This window comes from Athene noctua, chromosome 10 (assembly GCF_965140245.1).
Source record: "Athene noctua chromosome 10, bAthNoc1.hap1.1, whole genome shotgun sequence".
NCBI lineage: Eukaryota > Metazoa > Chordata > Aves > Strigiformes > Strigidae > Athene > Athene noctua.
In genome coordinates, this window is record NC_134046.1 from 6,733,599 (window position 1) to 6,746,556 (window position 12,958).

Here is a 12,958-nt window from a genome sequence, read left to right on the forward strand (position 1 = left end):
AAGAACAGAACCTTCTATAAGCTGGTTTGCATATCCCTTCTATCAATTCATTCTGAAGTTCAGAAATACTTACGGGGAATTCAGAGCTACAGGACTTTAGAAGCCATCCTGGGAAATCACTTAAGTTGCGTGTTTGACAGCAGTTTCATCACACCCCAGCCCATTTAGTCTCTCTAGTCCTCCATTAGCTGCAGATGATGGTGGCTATGCATGTAGCAGCTTATCCGACCCCCGGAGCAACTAAACTACCCTTTAGTAGTTCAATTATCCATGAAAACACTTAATTCAGATAATAAGGTTCAACGTGCTCTTCTACATCCACTTACTAAAGTTTGTCCTGTAAATACTGTGAAGTTGCCTTGTTGAGTATTATTGGTTTTCCTTAGAAAGGGGACTTCGTTTGCACCAGCAGATCACTTGGAATAAAAAAAAAAAAAAACAACTTATTCTCACATTTCCCACTGAAATGTGAGAGCTCAGGCCAGCCAGGTGCCTGGGTGTCACTGTCTTTTTCTAAGCCTCCTTACAGATCACTCGACACTATTATGCTATTGATTTTTATCCATTTCTTTCCATTTTGCTCCACACTCCCCTGTATAACTAACCACAACAGTTGGAGCTACTGTTCTGTAATTGAAGACAGAGGAACAGATCAAACTCTGGGAAGGTGAGAGAACAGACAGTAGAAATGAAAGTGGTAAATCTCTAATGTTAAAATCTCCAGCCAATTAATCCCAGGGCATGTACTTGTTTTGGGAAAGTGAATCAACTGTTGAATGATGACCTCCTGAGGTTTCAAAAGCCAATTTTGGGAAGAAGAGGAAGAAAAAAATGATTGCCACATAGTGTCTAGGCTGACATCTAAGACTTAACTCTAGGCTAGCCATTACATTGTCCCTGTTTCATCTACCATCAAAAAGACCTTGCACTTTCTGCAGTTTTGCTTCTGAAGACTACAGCCTGGCAAAGAAATGAACTGCATCGTACCGAAAAAAGACAATGCAGAACACAAGAACAGGGAGGTGACCACTGATCATGCCTGCACCAGATATACTGTTTTGGCAGCAAAGGCACAGATTGCCAGACCCACCATAGCTGCCTCTACACGTCACGTGAGACTGAAACAAGTGGAGGATCAAGTAAACGTGCTCAGAGGAAAAAAAAAAGACCATGCTGAGATAAGCTTTTATGGAAATAATATAATCTCCTCTGATTCTTCTCTTTCTCTTTGAAAAGAAAACTGCTGTTAGGTTGCTGAGAAGAAGCAACTAGGACAAATGGCCAGTACTGCTTGTTTATTTTAAACAGATGCCATCTACCTTCATTTCAAAATGAGGAAGATAATCCTGTCTGGTCAGCCTTCTGTGAACAGTGGTTTAGACATGCTGCTGCACTGTAATGTTAAAGTAAGTTGCTATCACATATCTTTCTCAATTAACACTATTGCACAGATATCCCAAGGCAAGACTACTTGGAAACACCTATTTAATGGATATATTCTTACATGTACTTCCAACTAATCTCATTTTCCACTAAGCAAATCTTCACATACACCAATCCTGTTTGGGAGAGTTCTGCTCCTAGAAACACTCTGAAACCTAAGGCCAGGACATCAACACACTCTACATCACAGATTCTCAGGCTTACCCCCCAATCAGGTGTAATGCAAGTCACATCAACTTCTGTTAGCACAGGTGGACTCTGCCATGCCACGAGATGCCCAGCAAGATGCCTCACACAGTTGGTAAACCTGTGCTTTTGCTCTAAAGTGTTTAGGCTGGCAAAATTGAGCTGGAATAAGTGAAATTCAAGCAAGAAATAAACTGTGGGCAAAGTTCTCTACATCAGTCAAAGCACTTCTGGTACAGTCACGGCAATCAGTAATCATGAAATTGTTGCCAACTCACAGTCTACTCCAAGCTCAATGGAGCCATTAACTAGCCCACAAATAGAGCATTATTTCTGGTGATCTTCATTAGGCACATCAGAAAACAGGAAAAATGTGGTTTTTCAAAAAAAAGCAAGGCAAAGGGGAAAGCTAGAGATTGAACCAACATCTTGCTAATCTGGATGATGTATTGAGGGGTTTTTTCTATTTTTGACAGTGGATTTTGCATGCTAGGAATGCAAACAGTTATTTATCTGAACACGTAAGGAGAATAACTTTGCTCAAGTTTTAAGTGCTGATTTTTCTTACACAAGAGACAAAAATACTCTGAAAAGAAGGTCTCTGACCCAGCATGTAAAAGTTAACATGTGAAGTGAAATGAGAGCATCAGGAAGAAAGTGAAGGAAATAACACACAGTTGGCTCAGCTAAAATAAAATCTAGTTCGGTGGCTGAACTCCACTAACTCTTTCAAAGATTTGCACATTATAAATGCATGGATTCATAAGCACTTATGCACCATTCAAATATATAAATAAGGTGTCCTGCCTCTCTTTCTTCCTCTGGCTTGGTCCTAGATTGCTGAAGTTGTAAATTCCAGAGAGAACGCTTTGGGTCTGTAAATAAACCTGTGGGTTTGGTGCGATAGTAACAGCAGAGCCCTCACGACGGCACGACAACCAAACTTGGAGGCCACCTGGAAGCTTGTCACAGCTGTTGTTTACTACAGATCTTTGCAGAAAAAAAATCAGCTCAATGGGGAGCAGGGACCTGAGGGTACAAAGACTCAGAGGAAGTGTGCTGGAGGGGCAGAGGGCTCTGCAGAGCAGGGGAAGACTTTTGCTTGCAAAAATAACCATATGGTTCATCTACTTATTTCAGTTATACTTCACTTTTAGGTCCATTTCAAGGTCTCATTTCTTTAAGACAGCTCCCACGTTTAGGGATGAAGTCCTCTGGTCTCTCAGAAAACCATTCCTGTGTCACTCATTTAGGCAATGTTCATATGCCCTTTGAGAACTCACCATCCCATTCTCTTACCCTTGATCGTTCACTAGAAAATAAAGCAAACTCTTAACCAACTCTCCTAAAGTAAAAATCTAAATGATGCTTAAGCAGTGTGTCACGGACATGTGAAATAACGAGGCCAAACCAAACTTTCTGCATCTTTCCTCCCCTCTGCATGACCTCTATTTTCTGCCAAAGCTATAACTGTGCCTTCACTCAGTTCCCGAGTCAGCCAAGCACGCAACTGGCACGTGGCTTTGTAGGAAACAGAAGCCCTCTGGGTCTTCTCACTGCCTGTACCAAACTAGCCAGAGCTGAACCACGTTGGATTCTTACTAGAATTTCTGGGGAAGAACTGGTTAACATCACCTTTCTCCATTTTGCATTTACTAATTATCACTTAATTCAGACCTTTCGTTTCCCTTAGTGCAACAAAAAGCAGCTGTCAGGCCAAGCATGCTCGGTCCAAGTGACCTTGCGTTCTTGTTTGTGTTTACCACATAATCAGCAGGGAATTCCATTTTCAAAATACAAGACTTCATAATCCATTAGCAGCAGAGATTGGTCCAGGGCTCTGGATTTACTGGTCACGTGTACCAAGGAATAAAAATATGAGTGTACAGCTAGATTAATCTCCAGACCTGTAAAGCATCCCAACCCACTGTGTGTGCAGCAGTCTCATTCAGATTCATATAAGAATATTAGCATCATACTTAAAAGCTACTGCTAATACCACCCCCACAATACATGAAGAAAAAAACTAAATGCTACTGCTTTACAACTCGAAGTATGGAGGCACACAATAACTAACTCCACTTCTCAGTCTTCCATTAGCTTCATAAATGGAACGTAAGTACTGATGTTGTTATTAATACATCGACAACCCATATTTCCCCCAGCTATTCCTAAAAGGCAGGAATCACTTTCACTACTCTTAATTTTAAATCAAGAGTCTTTAATGAGCCCAAGCAGTTTAGCTCACCATCAAGTTCAATAAATCAGAGAAAAGAATCAATGGGAAGCATTTCAAAATGTAGCCTTGGTAACGCACAAAATGCTTCCACAGAATGTACACTCATTTGCTTTATTTGCTGCTTTAGAAACTGGAATATAACACATAGACAGAAGGACATTAGCATCACGACATTGCATCTCCCGAGCCTAACACTGCACGTGTTCTCCTAGAAGGCACTTTTCGCAGTGTGCTTTAAAAACCTGCAGCCTGGCAACTTAGATGATTGAAAACTAATCATATTTCACGTTGACAAAATGGAAAATGGAAGTGTTCAATAGGAAAAAATAATCCATATTTATTCTTTATGTCCATGCACAGCACTTTAAACGTAATTTGGTCCATGCTTTCCACTGATAAAATGAGAATAAACTCAATGGTGATATACAGCATCTGTCATTTGAAGAATCAACATTTGTCAGTGTTACTACATAATTTTAACTGTGGCCCTACACAGTTCTCCTGCACACGACACTTAGATTGAAAATGGCTATTACTCTATGTACCATTATGTGGTATTTGTTGGCAAATACCGATTTTTGAGTGGCAACATCATTATTCAATATTTATATACGTCTACCAGGATAAAAAACCTCTGATTCATGTTGAGATAAAAACTTCAAAATATTTTGCTGCTCATCTCAGTATGCTGTAACTAAGATGTTTACTAGTTCTTATTCCAGCCTGATCCGAAAAGCATCCCATTATCCCCACAGCTCAGTTAAGCAAAAAACCCTTCTCTTTAGAATAGCCTCTCCTGGCAGCTGGGGAATATTCGCTAAACAGAGATGCAATGAAATAGCATCATTTTCCACCCTTTGTACATCTTCCCAAAGTGCCAAGGACAGTCTGATTTTGAGTAAAGTGAACATCTAATATTACCACTCTTTAGACTTCTCAGTTTTCCTCCTGGTTGTTTTTTGAGTGAAAAAGAGCATTTCTTTCTCAGCTTCGCTAACTGTTGCTGCTTATCTCCTACTTGAATCGAGGATGACCTTCCAAAAGTGGCGGTTGCTTGCTACAGTGGCACCCAGCCATAAAGTGTTGTTCAATTTTACAAGTTAAATGAACATCAGACAAAAGTTCTGCTAAGGAAACAGAAATAAAAATCAGGTTTTTTTATTCATAAATTTCAAACAAATAAAGGCACTTTCACTGTAATGATATTAATGAAGACAAATTCTAAGGCAAGCACTCACTTCATGGCTGGTTTTTTAGGGTTTTTTCTACACAGTAAGCATCACAGGTTTGCATCAAACCATCAACTGTTCCAAAAAGGTCATCAAAAAGGCAGAGTTTAGGGATAAACTGGTTTCCTTTTCAACCATAACTGAACCCTATCTGCTCTCACACACAGAAGTCCACCCAAGCTGCCGACTGCATCTCCCCTGCAGCCACGCATGCTACCACGTGAAGACTGCCTTAAAAAAACCCCCTAAATTCTATGACACATAATTCACCAGGTCAATGTTTTGTTACTTACAAGGCACAGCATGGCGATAAAGGTTATCTCTAATAGTCTGCTGCAGATCGTGATCCGGCGATCCTTTCTGAAACCTCTGGTTGAGATAATGTCTCAGGTCTTTGTTCAGTCTGCTTCCTGCAAAGAAAAAACAACCATTTATTTATTTCTAAATGCACACAATTAACATTTCCAATTCTGGCAAATGTTAGACTTCCATTCAGAGTCCCCTAAATTATGGCATGCTGACTTTACGAGCGGAGGCTCATCTTCCTCTACAAATGGCTAATTACCAAAAATAACTTGCTGTAAACAAGAGGTCTCTCTTGTCTCATAATGCATCTTTCTTCCTGTGGTGTTAAACAGATCATCATTCCCTTTTATCACTTATTTGTCTGAGCAAATGGAGAAAGACAGATGATGTGAAAAAGAAGAAAAATAATAAAGGTAGAATATTGCTTTTGCAACTCACTGGAGGGTGAGCTGGGCAGACAGACAGAAGGCAAAGGCCACTTCCATTTGAGGTATAACATAGCTGAACATGGCACAAAAATCAGTCAAGTGCTTTGCACCGGTATCTAACCCAGCACACAGTAGGAGTTAGAAAAGAACTGACTGAAGGATTCAAGAGCACCCAAAGTCCTTTAAAACAACAGAATTAATACCAACACTCTTCACTTAAATCTATTCATTTCCCCATTCAGTTCTGAACACTTTCAGAAGTGAGAATAAAGATAAATTATTTGAAAACAAACCTAAAAAACCCACACAAAAGAACAAAAAACCCTCTATAAACCAAAAAGAAACGTAGTTGGTAATGAACACTGCTAGCTGCTGAACACCAAGTTCTTGCAGCAGAATATATCAACTGGAGCAACTTAATGAAGTCTTTTCCCAGAAATTAAATATTTCCAAATCTGGAATAACTGATATTAATTTGACTGAATAGCAAAAACAACCCCACAAAAACATACGGACAACAGGGACAGAAACTCTTCTGTTCTAAAAAGAAAAGAAAATAAAAAACCCACTGGAAAAGCTTCAGAGGAACACAACCAGGATGATCAAAGTCTGGAGCAGTTGCCATACAAGGACCAAGAGAGCAGGCTGGGATGCTGCAGCCTGTTGCAGACATCAATCTCCAACGTGCCCAGAGGGTGGGGACTGGCTGCTCCACACCTTTTCTAACACAAGGACTAGGAGACACCAACAAAAGCTAAATGGGAGCTTGGTTCAAAACCACGCAAGAGCGGCAGTAGTTCACACAGGCTGTGGCAGATCTCCTTGCTGGAGAGCACTGTGCACGCAGAAAGCTGACTGGGGAGTCTCCGGGTAAGGCTGGAAAAGCACTTGGAAGACGGACCCATCGCAGGGTTGCAAAAGAGGGTGTAGGAAATCCCTTGAGCTGAAAATGAATGGCTGGGAGACTTGGGAAAAGAAGTGGGGGAATATAAAATATCTTGCTCTTTTCATTTGCTAGGCATCTTACTTACGTCAACAGCTGGAGCCAGAATGCTGGGCTACATGGACCTTGGGCAGAACCACTGCAGCTGTTTCTATGGTCTTTTATAATTTGCATTATGATTTTTTGGACTGTGAATATGTAACGCAGAGATCATCTCCATACTTTTTGACACTGAACACAGCATCACAGTTGCAGATTCCTGGCTGAAGCCTCTAGGAACCACTGCAGAACAAATCAAGAATAATAATGCTGCAATGGAGTGCAGTCGGACAGTGGGTCTGGGAGGCAGCAGCAGTACCAGGCAAAACAGAAAGAGTGCAGACCCTTAAATGTCCATGGGCACGAGCAGCCTATCTGCCTAATGCAGTCTTGCAACATTTTAACAGAAATGTTAGTTTAAAAATAAAACTAAATGCAAAAAACCCTAATCAAATTTTAAAAAATAAATAGGCGATTTGTATTTAGGTTCTCCAAACAGCTTTTTTTTTAAAAAAAAAAAAAAATTCTTAATGAAGAAAGGATGGCTTAGGCAGCTATTAAAAGAAGCAAAAATTTTTGAAGACTAAGATGCTCATTACAGAAATGGTTTAAACAATAAAACTGAAATTAAGGCAGATAAAACTGGCTCAACACATTACCGTGTTACCCCAGCCACACCTCTCACTCCAAGAGCAGATTATCAACCCATTTTCTAATAAATGATCTCTGGTTATTATACTATAAAATGGTTTCCCACACAGGAGGCACTTGGAGGGCCTGGAAGACCTGTGGGCTACAGTTTTCCAGTATCAGAGCTGACCTTCCAAACTCCAGATGTCTGATTTCATACCCCATCGTTTTACTCCAGAGGCTCAAAAAAAAAAATGAGCATCTGCTGAAATAATAAAGCATTTCTTTATCTCTTAACTAAACAGTATGTATTTTTCTTTGCACAAGAGATAGTAAGACAAGGTGGTTTCTCACAGCAAAGAGAACAAATATGACAAACAGTTTGGAAATAATGCAAGGGCTTATTCCATTGAAGAAATTAATGCACTGAACTGCACGTATCATAGGCTTTCTCCTGAAATACTGACTCATGTGACAATAATGTCTAGAGGTGAAAAAGCTCTGCTGAACTAGGGCTTGTTTGACCACAGAAAATATGCAATTTACTGATGATATCTGCTTTTAGCTTCCCTCTGTGCCCATTCTATTAGCACCACAGTCTATTACGGCCCCCGCTGGAAAGTTTGGTTATTTGGTTTATGCAGTAGCTGGGATTTCCCAGCTGAGTGATGGATGCACGAGCCAAGATGGCAGTTGCAAAAACAGGGGCTACAGAAATACTTACTCTCACATGATTGTCCCCTCAGGGAGCTCACAGTGCTGCTCATTTATATTACATTTATTTTAAATGGGGAGACAAAAAAAAAAAAAAAAAAAAAAAAAAAAAAAAAAAAAAGGAAAATAAAAACAAACCAAAACCAAACAACCAAAAATGCTTGTTAAGGCACTTTTTTTTTTTGCTAAATTCCAGAAAATTCTTGATGAAATTAAAGGCTTCTTGCAGCCCTGATGATCTCAGCTCAGCAGCCACTGAGCCCACAGCTGTGGACAAAAGCAGGCTCACCCCATGCAACTCATTCCAGACCATGGAGGAAGAAAATGAGCTAACATAGAAACTAGCTCCATGTAGAAAGCTGCCAAAAGGATCCACCCTGGAACATTCTGGGTTCTATACCATCTGAAACGTTTCACTCCACTCGGATTATCTTTTCAAAAAATATCCTTAGACTTGAGAGGGTACATGCTTGATATTGGCATTATTTAGTAAATTCTAGTGCTAGGCATACGTTTATAAAATCTAGTAAACTCTTTTTGAGCCTTAAATAAATAAATAAATGCACTTGCCATTTGTGAGAATCTGAAAGATATGCCAGCAACATCTCAGCAACCTCCTGTGTGCAAACAGTAGCAGTAAAATTCATTCAGATCCTCAGGGACACCCCCTTCTCATACATGCTTCATCTGAAAACAAATGTCACCCTCTGATGGCTCCTGTCCACCAGGCTGGGTGGAAGGCCAGGCTTCCAGAACCATCTGACTGCATGCAAAAGTACTCCCTTTGTAAAGTTTAATTCCTTGTATAAATTTTGCTCAAGAAAATACCTGACACCAGTTTCCTTAGAGATGAGCTGTGTTAACTAGAAGTATACTACTATCCTTCAAAATACTCCTCTGTTCTCAAGGAGATTGGATTTTACATTTACTCTACTGAGATCCTTTCTTTTCTTCTCTGCTAAAAGCATGTGAAGAGATCCTACAGTGAGAAAAGTAGAGGAACAAAAAATGCAACCCAGAAACAGCAGTTTCCAAAACAAAGGATATAGGTCTTAAGAGCCAGCATTCAGCTCTTCCTTCCTGCTAGCCAGCATATGTTGGAAATGTATTTATTTGCACACAGAAAAATCACCTTCTTATTTCTGTAATCAAAATTAGGCTGATACATCTAGCTTTAGAAAATCAGATATTTAAAAAAAAGAAAAAATAAATTATTTCCTACTGAACTCAACAAAATTCACATTTTTAGAAGTAAAAGATGTTGAAAATTGTTTTTTGTTGCAAGTTTCCTTCCTTTATTTTTCCCTACTGAATGAAACCAATGTATTTCTTTATGTGAAGGTATAGAGAAGCAACTTTCCACTGGTTCTCTACCCACAGTACTACTCCAAATCTGAGATGTTTCCATCATTACCTGAATCCTTCTTTATCTTTGAATGAAACAAAGGGCAACTCACCAAATATCTGGTTTTCTCAATTATTCTTAATTATTACACTGCATTTTAGAGTACATCAATCATCCTCCCAAACCATTATATCATAACAATATTTTAGTAGCAAAAACAAAACCCAAGGGGGAAATACAACATCTTTCATATTACAAAAAGATAGCAAAAAAAACTACTGACATACAGTTTTCTGAGAAACAATAAACTGTGATTGTCAATTTTGTCCAGGTAAATACGTAGCCTCGATGTTTTTGTGATTAATGAAAAATATTGACTGTTTCTAAATACGCTTCTTTCAAATCCACAACCCTCTGTCACATATTTGTCCTCCAACAGTTACTTATTATTAAAGTCACTTGAGAAACTATGCTTTAAATTACACTCTGATGCTTATTGCTACAAGTTTCAACTTCTTCAGGGAAAAAATCTGCACGCAAGATGATCTAACACTGTCTTTGCTGCATAAGAACGTCCATCTCTTCGAGAGCACCACCACCAGCGAGCAGCAGCACAGACCTGGGGGGCTGAAAGCCTCTTGCCTTATTGACATATGGGTTTCCAATAAGGAAAGCAGACTTCATAAATGACCAAGCAAAATCTGATTTATTTTTTTTTCAAGAAAAAGCTAAGTGTGAACATCGCAGGGCAGACAGCACCTTCCTGCCAGCTTGTAGATAGTCTGTGCCAGAACTGAGCAATATGTATATTCTGAAGATATATTTTGAACTCATGTTTTATGCATTTGGAAACTATCCTTTTATCGTTTATGTTTCTATGAATTACAGCAGCTGTTTTATCCCATTTATGTTTTGAGATGGTCACAGATAATCCTGATAAATAGCTATAGTCTGACAGAGCCTATAGATGCTTGGGCGAAGATGGGTCAGGGTCAGGCCTGGGACACGGTGGTCTCTGACCTATATTACAATCCTATAAGCAGGTTTACACTAGTATATATTTTTGCTCTAGCCTTCTTTGGGTAGGCTACCAATTGGTACATTCACAGCGACTGATAGCATCTGAACTGGAAAAATCCATTTTCCATTCCTGAATTGCAGCAGAATCCCCCTTCTCTTGTCAGGATCTCCATTTAAAGGCGTCTTTAGCAGAGGGATTCTCTGTGAACAGACAAAGACCATTTCAAAACAACAGGGTCATGAAGCAATGAAAGGTTAAGGGCCTTGCTAAAGGGATAAAAGTGCAATAGAGTCATCTGGATTAAGATTCTCTCTCACCGCCCTGATGTCTACATCAAGAGGGAAGGATTCAATTTTTTTAAAGACACAAAGATTGCGCATGTTGGATTTGCAGTATAAACCCCTGATTATAACATACTGTCTTTCATCTGAAGATCTCTATCTGAAGGTATTTAACAAACATTAGTAAGTTATCATGGTTGGCAGGGTTTTATTTCTGTGCTACAAAATGCAGAACTGCAGATAAGGAATAAAAAAAAAAAAAAAAATCAACCCAACAAAAAACAAACCAAAGAAAAACCCACAAAAACCCCACTTGTTAAGAGGCATGAGCAGAGAACCTGCAGCTCACATTTTCTAAAGCAGCAAGTGGATTTGCAATCTCAGTTGATTGGCCTTACAGCCTGGGTGACTTCGGTCATGCTTCTTCCTCCAAGGCTGCTGCTCTACCCAGCCGACAGACTCAACACAAACTCATCTACAATTAGAGTCAAAAGAGCTCCCCTTAATTATCAAGCGTAGTAACTTAAACTGGTTATAAACCAGTTATCTCTCTTAAAATCATCTCCCTTAAAAAAAACCCCATACCCTAGGTTTTTATAAAGAAATGTTAAAATACTAATGAACTAACTAAACAACTTCTCAATCTGTTGTTAAATTCTTACAAAAGTGGGGTGTATACAGGTCTCCTGGGAAGCTGAAGCCACTTCTTAAAACTTTTCCATACACACAATAATGCCAGGGCACAACCACTGTATCTTAATGTTTGTAATGGATTTTCCTCAAGTCCTCATGTAAAGGTGGCCCCGATACTCATGCACATATTTTATTACTGTCTGGAGAGACTCATATTCTATTTCTGGATCAATTAATATAATCATTTTCATGGCAAGTTTCAGTAGGCAGCAGCCCATCTTAGAAGACAAAATGAAGTCTAAGTAGAATTTTATTATTTAACAAGACTGCGCTGGTAACCACTTCATCATCAAATATTCCTAATCCCAGCAGTTGTTAGGGAAATGATAATAGTTTGTGCTATATCATTTCATTCTGTCCCATCCTTGTCTTCCAGCTGCTGTCCAAAAGTGATTATAAATAATGGGGCTATAAAATCTATTCAATAATTAGAAGATTCATTGGCCATATGCCAGCAGTGACAAAAGAGAGTGATTTATGTAAGACGAGTCTGTCACATCTGCCAGATCACAGTTTCATTACGCCTGTGGCTTTAAGGTCACAGTTTAACACTCTTCCAACAGCCATTTGTCAAGGGGGTGCTGGGGAAAAGAGGTGAAATACATCATGGTTTTGTTTGCTTTCTTGTTTTAACTACTAAGTAAATAAGTAAATATAGTCCGGTACCTACATTTGTTATTTCATGCCTCTTGTGAGGTCAAAGACACAAGAATATACAGTAAGAAAACATTCGTCATGGTTGGCCAGAGTTCAGATAAGATCACAAAGCAAAAACATCCAGTTTAAAAGCCTTAAGTATTCATGTGGCTTCTTAAATGCAATATAATCTAAACATGTTCTATCTTCCAGCCACCCATGAAATGAAGGCACCTTGTAAACCCCTAACATGTTAGTAAATTAATTGCTACCACATTTTCCTAACACAAGTAAACTTAAAAACCTTTTATGGCTCAGTGTGCTAAAAAAGATATGTAAACATGGCTATGGGAGTTCAGCTTAGTAATTTACATCGCTCAGTAGACACCTGATTTGATTCCAATTCTATTTTCTTCTCTTTTTTCATCTATCAAAACCAAAAACCACTAATGAACTGGGGTGCTGGGTTCAAACCAGTCAAATAAAGTCCAGACGTTTGGATGTTCCCCATAAATGTTTCAATAGCCTTGTCACTGTCAATGATTGCTTCCATAGCAATTCGGACAGTCTCTGTTGACAAAAACTACTGGTCTGAGGCTACAAACTGGATCTTTTTTGGAAATGCTACATCCAGTCTCAATCAGTATATTACTTTAATTCACACCAGCCTGCTATAGCCAGACTCCAGATAGATGAAATACTCAAGTGAGAGCCTAGACATTTGTGTTGTTCTAATAAATCCATACCACAACCAAAGCAAAATGACTGCCCATCCTTTACCTCCCTTCCTGAAGGAAAACATAAAATACTTTCCAACTTTTATGC

The 12,958-nt window shown here is 39.1% G+C and overlaps 1 protein-coding gene across 15 annotated transcripts in view; it reads right to left on the bottom strand.

Moving 5' to 3' along the window:
* MAGI1 (membrane associated guanylate kinase, WW and PDZ domain containing 1) overlaps window positions 1–12,958 on the bottom strand; it is a 354,965-nt gene that overhangs the window by 167,745 nt on the left and 174,262 nt on the right. For all 15 annotated transcript variants that reach the window (XM_074913910.1, XM_074913919.1, XM_074913918.1 and 12 more), the window contains exon 2: window positions 5,391–5,507. In XM_074913910.1, coding sequence (XP_074770011.1) covers window positions 5,391–5,507 — 117 coding nt within the window. The remainder of the gene's footprint in view (window positions 1–5,390; window positions 5,508–12,958) is intronic.